Source organism: Bombus bifarius, unplaced genomic scaffold (genome assembly GCF_011952205.1).
Source record: "Bombus bifarius isolate JDL3187 unplaced genomic scaffold, Bbif_JDL3187 scf7180000008162, whole genome shotgun sequence".
Classification (NCBI taxonomy): domain Eukaryota; kingdom Metazoa; phylum Arthropoda; class Insecta; order Hymenoptera; family Apidae; genus Bombus; species Bombus bifarius.
This window is the reverse complement of record NW_022884484.1, coordinates 529158-544821: the sequence shown is the minus strand read 5'-3', so window position 1 is coordinate 544821 and position 15664 is coordinate 529158. Positions and strand designations below refer to the sequence as shown.

General features: G+C 35.0%; 3 protein-coding genes across 8 annotated transcripts in view; 2 read left to right on the top strand and 1 right to left on the bottom strand.

The window, feature by feature from the left end:
* The first annotated feature begins 1174 nt into the window (after positions 1–1174).
* On the top strand, positions 1175–3405 carry LOC117208807 (transmembrane protein 19). Its single transcript, XM_033450194.1, has 6 exons — positions 1175–1518; positions 1609–1719; positions 2004–2291; positions 2398–2502; positions 2691–2906; positions 2988–3405. The coding sequence occupies exons 1-6, from the start codon at positions 1368–1370 to the stop codon at positions 3143–3145; spliced, it is 1029 nt and encodes a 342-aa protein (XP_033306085.1). The 5' UTR covers positions 1175–1367; the 3' UTR covers positions 3146–3405.
* Positions 3406–4676: 1271 nt separating this feature from the next.
* The window catches only part of LOC117208806 (calcitonin gene-related peptide type 1 receptor-like), a 166494-nt gene continuing 155506 nt past the window's right edge, over positions 4677–15664 (bottom strand). For 5 of the 6 annotated variants that reach the window (XM_033450187.1, XM_033450189.1, XM_033450192.1 and 2 more), the window contains 8 exons: positions 12951–13042; positions 11043–11169; positions 9959–10185; positions 8260–8430; positions 7863–7986; positions 7341–7382; positions 7162–7245; positions 4677–5578 (listed from right to left, as the gene is read on the bottom strand). In XM_033450187.1, the coding sequence (XP_033306078.1) occupies positions 5381–5578; positions 7162–7245; positions 7341–7382; positions 7863–7986; positions 8260–8430; positions 9959–10185; positions 11043–11169; positions 12951–13042 (1065 nt within the window). In that variant the 3' untranslated portion in view covers positions 4677–5380. Of the gene's footprint in view, positions 5598–7161; positions 7246–7340; positions 7383–7862; positions 7987–8259; positions 8431–9958; positions 10186–11042; positions 11170–12950; positions 13043–15664 lie in introns of all 6 variants that reach the window. The other variant, XM_033450193.1, reaches the window with a different exon arrangement.
* Positions 11096–15664, top strand: part of LOC117208802 (esterase FE4-like) — a 36912-nt gene continuing 32343 nt past the window's right edge. Inside the window, exon 1 of the mRNA XM_033450181.1 lies at positions 11096–11216. Coding sequence (XP_033306072.1) covers positions 11139–11216 — 78 coding nt within the window. The 5' untranslated portion in view covers positions 11096–11138. The remainder of the gene's footprint in view (positions 11217–15664) is intronic.

Genomic DNA, 15664 nt, shown 5'->3' with positions numbered 1-15664 from the left:
AATTTACGCGCAAGTTTATACAGAATAGTTACGCGCAACATTAGGCACGATTACTGAGCAGCTCCCAGTATTCCGTAAATAGTTCTATTTAAATAGTCAACCACATACAATATTTTCCTTTTGTCCGAACGAGGGTGGTCCTTCGAACTAATTAGTTCTTCGTCGGTACACACGTGCAAGCGCCAACAAAGCTGCAGCGATGTAGATCGCAAGCAGCAATCATAACAATGTTTTTATTTATATTCTTATTTATAATTTTATTTACATATATTATATAGTCACTCTGTTTTTTGTTAAACCTTTCGTTCCCTATACAAAGTATGTATTTATTTTAATAAAATTCATTTATCTCCTTTTTTATAGAACCCTTTACAGATGTAACTTATTCTACATCGAAACTGAAATTTGTGGCTTCTCGGAAAATTTGTCGGCCGATTTTGCAATTTTGTATCAAGAAAACATAATAATATAGAAGAAGACAATTTCGATAATTCTTGCAACTTGACGTCATACTTCAAGAATTTTTTCAAGTTGAAACTTTCGGATTTTCGAAGAAATTTTTCGTCAAAATCTTCCATTTTGTACTAGGAGAATATAATCTTGCAGAAGGTAGTATTATCTGGATAATTATTGGAATTTGATATCATTTCTCGAGACTTCCGAAAGCTATTTTGTGTTCCTTTTTATACGATTCCTCTTTCTTCCTGATTGTTACTTCTGTCCCCAAAGTAGCTTTGCCGTAATCGATGTAAAAAAAGCAATTTATTTCTAATACTTAAATAAACCATTAAGCAATTTTTGGTCTTTCGTTAAGAATATTATCAATACTAATGAGATTAAAAATTTAAAGGAATATGGTAACTAAAAAGTCTTATTTAGGAAAAACTTTCTCATTAATTGTTATATTATTTTGTATTATTTATTATATTTGGTTCTAGCTGAAGAGAATGATTTAAATAACGGATCATTTATTCAGTTGACTAAATATGAAACGAAAAAATAGCTGATTGAAATATAGAAGAAAATAAAGATACGTAAGAAGCTTTACTCAAGATCAGCGCTGAATTGTACTCTTACTTCCCATCTTATCTTAAGAAGGTATTCTAATCATAAATCTTTTCCAAGAATATGCGCAAATGTTTCTCTGACTGTACCGATGGCTAGTGATAGCAGAGAATATGCACAATCCTACAGTTGGTACCAGCGTGATGAAGGAAATTGAGAAATTACGATTTTACATATATTACGGTTGAGTTTCAGCTTTCGCATTGATCAGTAATTTGATATATCAACCCTAATTATTAAGTCAGTTGAAGAAAAGCTAGTATTACTTGGTATTGTGTACTATTTAGGCTGTGATCTCAATTATGGTTTCATCAACAACTGACAAGAATCAACGATCACACGTATTAGTACCGGTACTTCTTAGTGCATGTGTAATTCCAATTTCTATGGTGTTTTGGGTTATAAACGTAGCATATTCGACTTTTTATTCAGATTCTGGAAATCACTTTAAACGTATGTTAAATAATTAGTCGCAGTATGACGACTTTTTGTTTTACATTGTACCGTTCCGATTGTTTTGAAAAATATAACCTTCTTTTTTAGAGAATCTAGTCCTATCACCATGGAGATGGTTAACCGTAGTTGTGTTTCCAATTTTTATGGCCTTTTGGGGGTTAAGAAGAAAGAGTGTGGATATTAGCGGCGCTATTCTTGGTAATAAACTTTATCTCGAATTTTACAATATGTAAGAAATGTACTTTATAGACAGAATAAAGTATTTTTTATTTAAGTTATTTGATATTGTTACTGTTTATATAATATGATTGGTTAAATGTGTCTTTCATTATTAAAATATAATTAAAATATTGAGAATATATAATGTAAAATGCAAACAATTGAAATAACTATGAATAAAGTATATGGTATTTATATTATGTAACTTATATTTAATAAGTTTCTACTTGCATTGTAACTAGCTATGGAATATTGTATTGCAGGATTATTTATGGGTTTTGTTCTGACACTTACCAGTTTTTGTCATGTGGCTTGTCTCTTTGCATTCCTTGTTTCTTCTACTAAGGCAACTAAGTTTTGTGCCAAAGAGAAGAAAAAGTTTGAATCTGACTTTAAGGAAGGAGGGCAAAGAAATTGGATTCAAGTGCTATGTAATGGCGGTATGGCAACGCAGTTAGGTCTCTTATACTTATTGGATGTAGGAAATGCAGAGCACCCAATTGATTTTGACAAATATTACAGAAGTTCCTGGTTGTCGGTAGGAATCTTAGGTACATTCATCAATAACGTATGTTATGTCCAAAGTAAATAATTTTAGAATTTAGAAACTTAATTTCAAAAATGTATTTGTTACTGTTAATTATTATAATTTATTAGGAGCTTTTGCTTGCTGTAACGGAGATACTTGGGCTTCAGAAATTGGGACAGTTGTGGGTACTAAGGATCCTTTTCTTATTACCACACTAAAAAGAGTTCCACGAGGTAAGAATATTGAAACCTAACAGTTCTATATTTATATAAGAAAAAAATATAACGGTCAAGTAGCCAAAGATAAGGAACTAAATATGGAAATACTAGTCTTTATTAATGATGTCATTATCTAAATATGTCTTTAAACGATTGTTATGTCAAGTTTAAAGTCTTACATTTCATTGGTAATCTATTTGTAGGGACAAATGGTGGTATTTCCTGGGTAGGCTTGCTCGTTTCTATACTAGGTGGTATAACTGTGGGTTTGTCTTATTATTTAACAGTATTGATAACTGTAGACACAGTTATACTGCAATTAGCAGTGCCACAGTGGCCAATTATTATTATTGGAGGAATCGGAGGTCTCTTTGGTAGTGTAATAGACTCATTTTTAGGAGCTATGTTGCAATATTCTGGTAAGATGTCTATTTTATATTGTTATTTAGAATACAAATGTAACTTACAATCAAATTGATAATTTGTATTTTTAACCATAGGAATAAATGAGAAAGGGAAAATAGTAGAACGTCCTGGAAAGCATGTGAAACACATATGTGGTAGACAAATTTTGGATAATCACAGTGTAAATCTTTTATCTAGTGTTATCACTGCACTTACACTACCAGAAATTGCAAAATTAATTTTAAGTATTTAAGGAAATATAAGTATAATTATAATGTCATTAGGTGTATATATATTTGTTTGCATGTCCAACTATATATACATGAAAGAAGTATATTTATGGCGAATATTTTCTACATCTCTATTTTGTATAAAAATCGCGTGACGAAATTTGATATGATGACTTATAATTTATATCTATAAAAAGCAAATATGTAAAAGTTGTATCCTTTGGAAGTAGACTTGAAATCAAAAATGTATTTAAAAAATATGAAATTATGTTATATAAAGTTATATAACCTAATTTTGATTGTAATTTGAATCTTAATAAAAACTTATTAAGAAAAATAGCACAATTTTTTGTTAATAAAACCATATATGTATACGTTTTATATATACATTGCCTAACATTACTTCCTACGTGATATTTAATGTAAAAATTAAGAACTGTTTTGTTCGTTGACATAGAATGAAAATGTTTGCCTTTCAAATTTGAAAGTGATAAGCAATCTAACAGAAAAGAGTTTGGGAACTTGAATTATATCAATATGTTTCAAATTCAATATACATTAATCTTTTACAAACACATCTATCTCAAAATTTTGAATGTTCAATTAATTATAAAGTTTTAGTTAATACAATCATCGATTCTTGTACCAGATTATTTTACCAATCTTTTCAAGAAAATAAGAAGCTTCTTCAGTAAATCCTAATTCTACAATAAAATATATATATGTATATATATGTCGGAGATGAGAGGACACCGGGGCCTCCCCTCCGAAACTTCGGGAAAATCCATAAAAATTGTAATTAAACAGTTTGCCGTTATTCTGCCCAGTCGTATTTGTTTGAGATTTATGACAGTGAGCTTGGGCTCAAGGCGACAATCAGTTGCCGAACGTAGCCGCGGTCAACGGGACGAACGCTCCGTCTAACAAAAGTATGGAGTAATAACATAGCCCTCATTAAAAGAAATACCCGTAGAGGTACTCGACAGTAAGAAAACAGGTTTCAACGGTTCCCTCGGGCAAAATGATTACTAGATGTCGATGCATCTGCACAGCATAAGTTCAGCTAGCCTGAGGACCCGTTATAAACCTTAGGATTTTGTTAACTAAGGTTCTTCGAACGGACAAGCAGTCTTTGTCGCAAATTGGCCAATTTCCCCTCACTTTTCAAGTGAAGACATCTCTCCACAAATCCGAGAATTTCGTGCTCTTAGACACACCCCATCATAGTTTTCCTCGATAGCGTCACCGTGACGGAAAGTCACTTTTTCGCCGGTACGCGCTGTTGTACGAGTTAACTAACGTCTTGCTGGGTAACCATTACAACTTAGACTTGGACGAAGAAACAAGCCTACTAACCCGTTGACCGCGGATGCGTTATCGAGTCTCAGACCAGAGTCACAAGTGTCCACATTTGTACCAATAAACATTAGCTACACCCGCGATGGTAAAGTAAGTAAAGGTTCATTGAACGCCCCCAAAATTCCAACCTGACTCTGACATATATGTGCAAGTACAAGCATAATATTTTTTCCTTTTTTTCTTTTTAACGCTTTCTCAAGGCGTGAATACGAAAAAATACTCCAAAGAATATCTCCTTGTAAATAAAAGTCACGCTTACAATCCCTATGAATTAAGAAAACAAAATATCCAAACAAGCGATCTATTATATTCTCCTATCTTAAATTAATTCGAGATCAAAAAATAATGTATACTCTTTTCAATAATATCACTCATTCATTAGAACTTATACAGAACTGGTCTTTACAACTCTAATTATCAAATTGCAGTGGCTACAAAAACCAGTTTCATACCGTTGTATTTATTATAACATTTATATACTAATTAATTCGATCCAAGTATACTAAATTTCGTACAATTTAATTTTTATACAACTAAAAAATTTGATACTGTGAAAGTAAAACGTATAGAATCCGACAAAAAGTTTCATTGGAAGATAAGGATACGTGTCAATACTTTTTGTAGCCATTGTATATATACCTTCTTCGCTAATTCTCAACATTCTCATTTCAGAATAAAACGACGTTCATCACTTCCAACAATCTTCATAAAAAAAAATCATCATTTACTACATCCACTCTTAAAAGGACCCCTTCTTCATGTTCGCTATATTATTGACGCGATCTTTAAGCTCCTTAATCTTCTGGCCATAGAATAAAACTCTCTTTGATGTTCGCTCGATGACGTTCTTTCGCCAGCTTCAGTGGTTTCAGTCTCTCATTGATCAGCCGTCGAAATTATCAACACTGCGTCTGATCGTAGTCGGACAACTCGTTGGACTTAATGAGCATCCTGGCGTGATTGTTGTGACTATTGGGGACGGGAGTAGCGGCGACCAGTTGAACAATCTGCTGACGGTCGTCCACGGCTCGTTTTTCGTCCGGAACTTCCAGCACGGACGACCGATAGTCACACCTTCTCCTCTCCCGGCATCGGACCTGCGGTCGAGCGGATAAACTGAAACAGTCAACGTCCCACAATGGTCTTGACACGGGCACGTCGTCACTGGCACGACACGGACAACTCTCTCCCTCGCTCTCCCTTTCGTTCACGCCACTCTCTGTTTGTTAGTTAGCTGTTGCTCGTGCCATTCTAGGGCCTATGTACAGCGGCAGGCTGGACGATGTTAGTTTTAGGATTTTCACCGTTTATTGCGGACTTGATCGCGGTCCGCATCGCACCATTGACTAGTCGTGCAATCCGATATTTTTCTGCTTTTTACTTTTAAGTTTCTTTTTGGTATTTGACTTTTTTGCTTTGGCTATTGTGCTCGTTGAAGCGTGACCGTGACTCTTGGCGGGACAGCGGGGCGTATTTTAATAGACTGACAACGATTGTTCTAGTTCGTACGTGCCGAGAAAGTGATAAATGCAGAGAGATGAAGTTTAGATTTCAGATGAAATTAGAGGATCTACTGGTTTGTTAGGTGGTACATGTTGTTTAATTTTGACGTTGACGAGGAATTGGGAGTTGGTTCTCGGTATGAAGGGGATGAAAGATGAAGCGTGAGTCTGACCTTATTAAATTATATGATCACAGTGAATTTCGGTTATTGCATTGCTGTAGAGATCAATATTTTCCTGCAGAGTCATGCGACCATTCTTAATAAATATCTTGCTCGCATCTTGACCTCCATATCTCTCGAGCAAGGATGAATCTCGAAAATTTATGAAGGACATCCGCAACCTTACGACATTAGAAAGAACGTAGTTCAAACGACTGGCTATGTACAAAGCGGTTCTTACGATTTATTAAGCGATCAATTGTGGTTTCTTCATAGACTGTAACAGTTTCAGCAATATGGAAGATTCCCTAGAGATTCTTTTGGAAGGCTTACGTAGGTACTGTAAGCTTTCGAAGGTCCAGGGAAACTTCCAAAGTTTTAAACAATTTTTACTGTCTTTCGTTAAAAAGTAAGCTTTCCGTTTTCTCTAGAAAGATTACTTCTTTCTTTCTGTATGCTACAGAATTTTCATGAAAGGCTGTACGTAAGTACTATTTGGTTCTTCGAAGAATTTTTAAAAACCTTCGAAGAACTTTTCCAAATCTTTACAAGTGTTAGAAAACTTAGTAATTTTAACAAGATTCTAATAAAGTCTGGAGACATTTCAACGGTTCTTCAACTTTTAATAAACATTGTAGATATAATTGTTTATAATACCTCTAAGGATAAGAAGGAACAATTATAAAACTACACATACTTTCCTCTAGAACTAGGCATTATTTTCTTAACAAGTATTACACAATCAGGATCCAGTCGAAACCTTAAATGATTTCTCAGTGATTAAAGAAAATCAATCTAGTTTGATTAAGAAAAAGAGAAAAGAACAGAGGAGAAAATGAATAATCTTAGCAGTTTACATAGCGTGAACAATTGTGAATGAAAAATATGATATAAACAAGAAAAGAATACAGACGTAAAATACAAGAGATATGGAAATACGAATGATGGTGTTCCATTTAAGGCGCTTTCATTTCTATGGCTGTTATGATTGTTCTACGTCTTGTGAATTTGCCGTACCGAGACGGTGGTAGCTGTGCAAGAATTGGCCCGATTCCGCAGAAGAGCTGTGCCCTCCCATCTTCTCTTAAATTGCGCTATTACCTACGCAAGAGCAACATTTATTAGCGAACAGGTTTTTTTCCTTTCTTTGCATACTAGCTAACTAGAACTGGTGTAGGTGGAATTCTTTTACTTACCTCACCGTTGCAGAAACAGAATAAAATGGCCACGCAGAGACCCTGCAAAAGAATTGTCGGTAATTGAACAAATTTGATATTTATATTTAATATATGTACATGCATATCTAAATCTAATATTCATAATATTTGCCCGTATAAGAAATTTTATATTCTACATTTTTGAACTCTGTGACTTGATAATTTTTATTTGTTCAGTTCTTTTAATTAATTTGAAGATATCGAAAGTATAATGAAAGTTGAAGATTGAATGTATTTAGTACTTTTACCTATACGTTTAAGAAATAGAATTTGAAATAGAATAGAAGAAAAAGAATTTGTCGACGTGGTAGGTTTTATTCACTCAGTTCCTTTTGACTAAGTCCTTGAAACTAAGTTGAGGAATATACCAGTGTTCAGTGTCTCGAGAAAATTAAATAATTACATTATGAACTGTGATGAAGTTTGAGTGTAAAGTAAAAGAAGACAGAGTATTGGTCGAATTTGATTTGTGTTGAAAAAGAAATACAAAGTCGTTGGTACCTGAAAAGAGGCCGTTATGGCGGAGAGAACTTCGTAAAATTGCTCCCAGGGGTGATTTTTCGGTGGTCTGAAGGGGATGACAAGATAATGTAGGCCCAAAAGAGGTACGAGGAGTAACGTCGCTCTGACAAGAAGAAAAATATTAAGTTACAAATATTAAAGTAGTATTTGTATTAATTTATCATTTGATTATATAAATATCAAATATTAATTAAAGTAATAATTTGTCGATTAAAAAGAACAAAGAAAGAGAGTATCGTCGACTGTCAATAGTATCTTGAAAACATTCCACAATCGATGAACTAAAAGTTGAATAAATTTCTTTAGTTCTAATTACGAATAAAAGAATAATTCTCTTAACTAAACTAGTACACGGAAAGGAATTATAATTAATTACCGAAATGCTTGACGCATAGACCTGGAAGGTTGCGTGCCAATCGTAGGACCAGCTCTCAGTTTCATCAATAGAACTCGAACGATGTTGAAGAGGAAAAGCACGTTCAACAGGGTGGAAACGCAGACTGGGTAGACCAGCACGTTCATATAGTTACCCTCGTTGATCCAACATCTAACATATCAAAGCAGTCTGATATAATCTATTTATAGCGTTGTAAAGAAATTTTCGTTCAAACTACCCATCACAAGATTAAACGCATCGATCAAGAAGAAATATTCATATAACAAGCAATCCGAAGCTCACAACGGAATATTCGATCAAAAGAAATCTTATGAAATGCTAATTGCTTCTTGAAAGCTACCTTCCAGAATATTTCCAAATTTTCTGAAATTCGGCTAATTTCGAGCCCCTGTTCCTAATTTATTTTTTAAAATATCTCACTCTATCGAGTTTCTTGGTTCTATTTGGTTCGACCCTTTCATTGTTGATTTTATAGTCCAGTGACAAGACGCTCGATGCTGAAGACATTTTGCGATCGATTGATTTTACGCTATGCGGAATCCGCGGAATTTATGGCCTCAGCGTGGTGAACACGAATTTCATAGAGCGTACTATTACGGTTTTATTGGTCAAAGGTTCGAAAGTTCGTCGTTGACAAGGATCGCGAAATGCGAAATTTGTCTTACACTTTCCTGACGATTAATAAATTTTCTTCCACGTGGTGAAGCAACGTGAACATTATTCAACATAAATATCGTGCTGATCATTAACTCCTATAACAGAATCCCTTTGTTCATTACGGAGTTCGTGGTCTTTGGTAAACGACGCTAATTCAATTGCCATGGTTTTGATCCTTCGATGTACGTCTTTCATGGTGTGTCGCGATGCCGCAGGTACATTCCTACTTGCATCTATCGTATACGTAGCCTATTTGAAATCAGATAGGAGCTTGTTCCTCCCTTTGCAAACACAGTTGTTACGAGTCAGCTGTTTCTATCAAATTTTAGCATATTTATGTAGTTCGATAAATTTGATAAATTTGGATCCCATCGATAGCGTCTTTAATTGGTAAAGTTATTTCGAACGCGAACCAAGACTTATTTCTTTTTAAAGGAAAGTGTATTTTCGAAAGATAATATGTTTTACAGATTTTGCTATTGGAAATTATTAGAGCAAAACACACGTGTATATCGAAATAACAAAATTCGAAGTTTTCGTAATAGGATTTATGTGATAAATCAACCGTCGTTTGTATTTTCCAATATCTCTCTTATAAAATGTTCCACAAAATGTTCACGAAAAATTCTGTTGGCTATTCACTCTGTAATTTTTGTTATTTATATTTTTTATTTTCCTTTGTATACCTTCTACTGTTTAACGTGTGTCACAGTTTACAAGAAATTTACTGTTTTTCTTTTTTTATCTTTTTTGATATTTTCTTCGTTGCACTTTCGAAAAAGATATCCCGAAAATATTCTACCAACAATTCGCTGTACTTTTTACTCTGTAACTTGTATTTCTCTCGTATTATTATCCCATCTCACACTCTTCTTATCAATATCCATTTCCAAGAAACAGAAAACACCATTATTCGATAGCAAAAATTTATGTGCCAAGACGTTAATACGACTATAATTAAGATATTTGCGAAGTGCATATGTCAAATAGCCATTGATTTGATAATTACTGTCGCACTTACTGTCCGGTGTCCGCAGGGTCATCACTGGTCGCCCTTAAAGAGGCATAAATCATGACGATGACCGCAGGTACAGGCCAACCAAGACCCATCAGCCACTTTACTAATTTATGCTCGCTGGTGAAAGCGCTAACGAGCAGGGTGTGCAGATAAAAACCCTCGCACAACATCCAGGCGTAATTAGTAAGTAGAAAGTAATGCAGGATAATGTGTAGCAGCCGACACGTTATCTGAAAATTGTACAATCTGTTCACTTCTATATATATATCCCTCTCTCTATATATATGTATTGTACAATCGATTCATTTCTTTATTTCACTTTTTTAATTCCTTTGAAATTCCTTATTTTGCATTCCTTTATAGCATCCAAATACTTTGTACGCTTCCAAGTACTAATTACTAATTACAGATAATAATAACGCTGTACGAATGTAATAAAGTAACGCAGATGTGCAAGAATTTCTTTTTCTCTTGTCGTTCTCGAAAATAATCTCATTTCCATTCTATTTGCAATTTAAATTAAACGTGTTATTTAAATCTGTGTATCGTTTTTATTTTTATTATTATTTTATTATTGCCGTCCAACGTTAATTTAATATTTCAATTGCGCAAGCAAGAGAATAACACAAAGGACGTGTAACGCAGTAAAAAATTGTCAAAATATATGTGAGAATCGTTTCGCAATTATCATATCTTCTTTATAAATTCAATTTATAAATTCATCTTATGTAACGCATTATGTTCCAATTGTTACCGATAGTCGGTACATCAGGTTGACGGTCGTACATCGGCGTTTTTATCTTATACCTCGCTTTACTTTTCCACGTTCATCGTTCTGAAAGAGTAATTGGCACATCTAGGTTATGTAATATCCTATCTGAAATAGCCGATAGCCCCCCAAAAAAAATAAAAACCGAGGTGAGGATATTCATTTTCGTGGCCGATTAGCAAATTCAGAACTTACCGAAACGATAATTGCGCTAATTACTGAAACGATACGCCGCGAGACGAAATTCTCGCGTGAGTTACTGGGTCGAGTGCTAAGCAAAGAAAGAACCAAGAGAGAACGAGGGCGCCTCATACATACCTCATTGTTCAATAGTAAATCCGTGTTCGCGACGATGCATCTATACCACACCAGCCATAGTGCGTTATTTACAGCGAACGAGGCGAACAAGTTCATATGAAGGGTGGTCCTTGCACACCTCAGGGAGCTGTATTCAAAGGAAGGATAATAAAGAAGAAGAAACTTTGTCCCCTGGTAAGAAACATTTCTTTTAATTCTTCGCTTTTGTTTCTTTGTTTCCTTTTTCGCTCTCTTTATAGTTGGAAATTGCTTTTACGTAAAGCGCTTTGGAAATAAAGAAACGAGTTCACATTCGTACGAGAATTTTCCAATACATTTTTGTACCGCGAACATAAATAGGGAATAATTAAAAAGAAAAAGATCAGGCTACTGACAAGCACATCTACTAATATTTCTACGAAATTATTAAACATTCTGTATGCGAAGCAGCAATGTCGTTGCTAGTTAGAAGAGGAAGACAAAAAATGTGTTTTATATAGTTTAGAGTTAGGCGTTTTAAAACACTTGTTGCAAGACTGCTGTAACTGTGAAATTATCTGTTGCTTTTGTTAAAAAACGCTTGAAATAAATTATATTGCGTTTCAAAGGACTCGTCTGATGGATGCAATTTTACTTTCTAATATACAGGGTGGTTGGTAATTGATGGTACAAGCGGAAAGGGGGTGATTCGCGGGAAGGGCACGAAAGTGCACGCGTACCGAGCCAAAATTCAAAGTCGATTTTCTCGAAAACAAAGCCTCGAACGAAAAATTTTTATTCTATATTTTCGACTTCCTTTTTCGCGTAGAATCACCCCCTTTCCGCTTGTACCACCAGTTACCAACCACCCCGTATATGCATCTTTGACATTTTGCGAGAAATTGAGACGACCTTGAGATTTTTTAAATGGCACCGTATATTTTCTTCAACGTTAGCCGACCTAGCTGGACATTCTATGCAAAAAATATTGCATTGCGTTCAAAGTTAACGTGCCAAAGACAAAAAGACAACGTAGATAGAAAAATAACGCTTCGCGTCTCTTTTTTCCTCGTTTTTCATACATTACATTTGACACAGATTAGAATTAAAATATCTTCTAAACTGTTAGTTTTTCGATATAGATAGGTTAATACCTCTTTGTAGAGAATGTCCAGGTGAATCAGCTAACGGTATAAAAATTATAAGGCGCCATTAAAAAGATTCAAAGTTACCTTCGTACACCTCAGAGAATATAAGATATTCGAGAATAAAATTGCATCCATACGACATAATTGGTTTAAAACGTTCCACGATAAAGTCAATAGGTAACGAGTTACTTTAGACAACACTTCTCATTGACTCTGTACGCAGGATGTTTAATTTGCAATATTTGATATAAGAGGCAATATATGTATTTGCAATGGGATGGACGCGTGTTGCGTTGAATGGAATGAGTGGCAGTTAGAAAACATATGTAAGCCAGGTGTTTTTTCCGGACTGTGAAGCCGAAAGATAAATAAATATATTTGAAAAATTCTGTGCAATATATCGTCATAATAAAACATGGTTAACTGAGTAATTAAATTGCAGTAAAAAATAAGGCAAATATTAATGTTCAATGTTTCCATCATAGCAATCTGAAGCATTTTCGTTTATATTTTACATGCAAACAAGTTGACGTATAAATTCCAGAAAACAGAATTCCCCGTGTTTGTTTTACGTGCAAACAGTCGTGGGTGTAAAGCGTGTCACTTTTGCAGAATGTCTCTCGAAACAGACGGACCATCGATTTCCATAATTTCCGCTCAAACACGTTCATTTTAATGTTTATTTTACTAAGAAGAAAAAAGAAAGTATAATAGAGGAGAATAAGAGCTGGGAAGTAACAGGCGTATAATAATAAGAGGAAGGGGAAAAGTAGAAAAAGAAGCAGCACTTTCGTCGACTCACCGGAAGTATGTGAGAATACCTAACGACAGTAGCAACGCTACCAACGATATTGCGTATCCAGCTTCGTAAAGTCCGCTAATTCCTTGCTGCCACTGAAATCGAAATTTATGTCGTTATTAGCGAAATCATTCTCGATAAATTGACTAATAAAATGGGGAAGAAGATACAGATTGATGCGAGAAGACTGATTTCACTGATATATGCAAACCATAGAAATTACCGTCATTTTTTTTTTTTTAAATTCCCGAAATATTTTCAATAAGGGATTAAAATAGAAAGATGGACAATTGTAGACGCATACTTTTCATCCGAAATACGTTGAACGTGATGCAACGCATCGCGTAATTTACGGCAAGGAATGATCTTGACGATCCAATGAACGCTACACGTATAGCATAAAGCAGAAAATAATCCGATTGCGCGATCAATTACTTTTGAATGTGACATGTTTATTCTCTCTCTCTCTCTCCCTCTTTATTTCTATGTAGACAACGCGATCAATGTGGACCATAAGTTACATCGCAGTTGCTGCAGTTGAACAGTTGGTTGTGCGTTGAACGACAACTTTCGCGTCGTCTAATTACATTTATTGGCCTTTAGTCCCGCTGAAATTGAATTGATCTTGCTATTAAGTGCGACCGGTCATACTACTCTTCGCTCGGACAGTTCGTCGCGAGTTTCGAAATTTCCCCATAGGCTTCTCTGCCTACTGTTTCTATCGACTTCCCAATTTGTTTGTGACATTTTTCAAACTCACAGTGAAAGGAACATCCATTTAGAGGACCTGCCGAAGATCGTTTAATAGAATGTCAATGGAATCGTTCGAGGAAAGAAAATCAATAAAACAGCGTTCTAATTATTTATTCTTAATGATTCTTTATAAATTAACGCGAACGTCCGTAATCCTTTCAGCGCTATAACATGACATTTTACGCGGTCAATTCTCAACTTTCGTCTATTTAGTCAGCCACGTTCTGCTATTTCATTACGATTCATTGCAAAGTACAATAGAATATTCTTATGTACATTTTCCAAAGGTAAAATGTGCTTCTACGTATTGTAAATTGACCGTGTAACGACAATCTTTCAAGATGTAGAATATTCCGATCTAACGAGTAAAATTTCACGTTAAGATGCACCGAGCGACATGGAAGTTGAAAGTTTAACAGAAATGTTACACGTTCGTCACACCTTGCAGTCTGGTCTTCCCGTATTCATCCGTTCGATAAATCGTAAATAGCGATTTTTCGAAAGCTTCAAAAGCCTCTCTAACAGCATCGTCTTCTCGCATGTTTCGATGTCGCATGTTTGACAACAAAAATTAATGACAAGATCCACGAGCGGAAGACTCGATGTTTCCACGAATCTCACGAGAATCCCCGGATCCAACGAAAACCATTGAAACAGGATGAAACAGGATAACTGGTTAAAACGTCAACACGATCCTCGTGGACATTCGTTTATAAGGACGTCTCGTCTTATTGCTTCGGCACATGTTTCATTCGTCGTCGAGGGAACCACGAGACTCTCGTCTTTCGTGTTTCTCGCATAAAACGAGGATCATATCGTTGCTCTAACCAAGAAGCAGAAGAAGATTCTCAGTTACCTATATCTTAATTCGTCTTATCCATTTCTTGGGCAGTTTCTTGCACGGAGAAACGAGATCTTCCTCGTTATATCGCGTTTCCCTTCGCTTTCTTTGGTATCGAGATTCCTGTCTCTGGCAACAACGATAATCTTTATAAAGACACTTCACCTCGGTCGTTTCATGCGAGTGTACTTGGCGGTATTACAGATCCCTGAGATATTTTGCTATTAAAATTGCGATTTTCAAAGGAGTGCTTTCTTCTTCTTCTTTCTTCTTGTTCATCCAGTTACCGACTGTTTTATACATTGCGTTTCTCTGCTTTGAGATTTTAAAGTAGCCTTTGATGTTGCTTAAGATGTTTCCAAGACTATTAGCTAGTACATGGTTTTGAAATTTGAAGATTTGAAAATTTATTTTGATCAAATTGAGTCCTCGTTGAATTATCTTATCGTTTAGTTATTAAAGAACCTCTTATTTTGCGTTTGAACAAATGCTTCCTGAAATGATTCCTCAAACAGTTTCTAATCCTATTGTTTCAGCACTGTCAATTGCATCTATTTTCGAAATAAGATACGAAGATAATTTATTATCTCCAATTGTTATTTCCCATCTTCTTTTTTTTTCAAATAAAAGTTACCCTAGTCTGTTTCAAGGGAGTTCTCGGAATGGTTTTAGTTTCTTTTTAATTCGTTCCTTTTAATGTTGTAGACGAAGGTTTCTTTGCAAAGCGCGTATTACGAGCTATGTACTCGGGATTTTCGAGCTTTATTGGTCGACGAATACAATGCTATAAGATCGAGATCAGTATCGTTTTTATCTTCCGTAAAGAAGGGAATATCGTCTGTCTACGATAAAATCTGTTGGTCTACGATATACGTGCACACTTTCTTGGAAAGTTTGCAAATCTTATGAACTAAACAATGCTGTTGCGCGCTAGATATATAATAAAGCCTATAGATAAAGTGTCGTCGTTAACTTTTAATACCCTATAATGCTCGGTTATTAACAACGATTATTTACCGTGTAGTTTGTAGAGAGAGAGAGAGAGAGAGAGAGGATTACGTAGTAATAAATTGTCGAGAAGAAAACAAGTAACAGTATCCAGATTTCAAGTTGCCATAAAAAA

Coding starts and splice junctions, on each gene's coding strand:
- LOC117208807 (XM_033450194.1), top strand. CDS start 1,368: ATGGTTTCATCAACAACTGACAAGAATCAACGATCACACGTATTAGTA. Junction 1,720..2,003: donor TATTAGCGGCGCTATTCTTG/GTAATAAACTTT, acceptor ATTGTATTGCAG/GATTATTTATGGGTTTTGTT. Junction 2,292..2,397: donor GTTGTCGGTAGGAATCTTAG/GTACATTCATCA, acceptor ATAATTTATTAG/GAGCTTTTGCTTGCTGTAAC.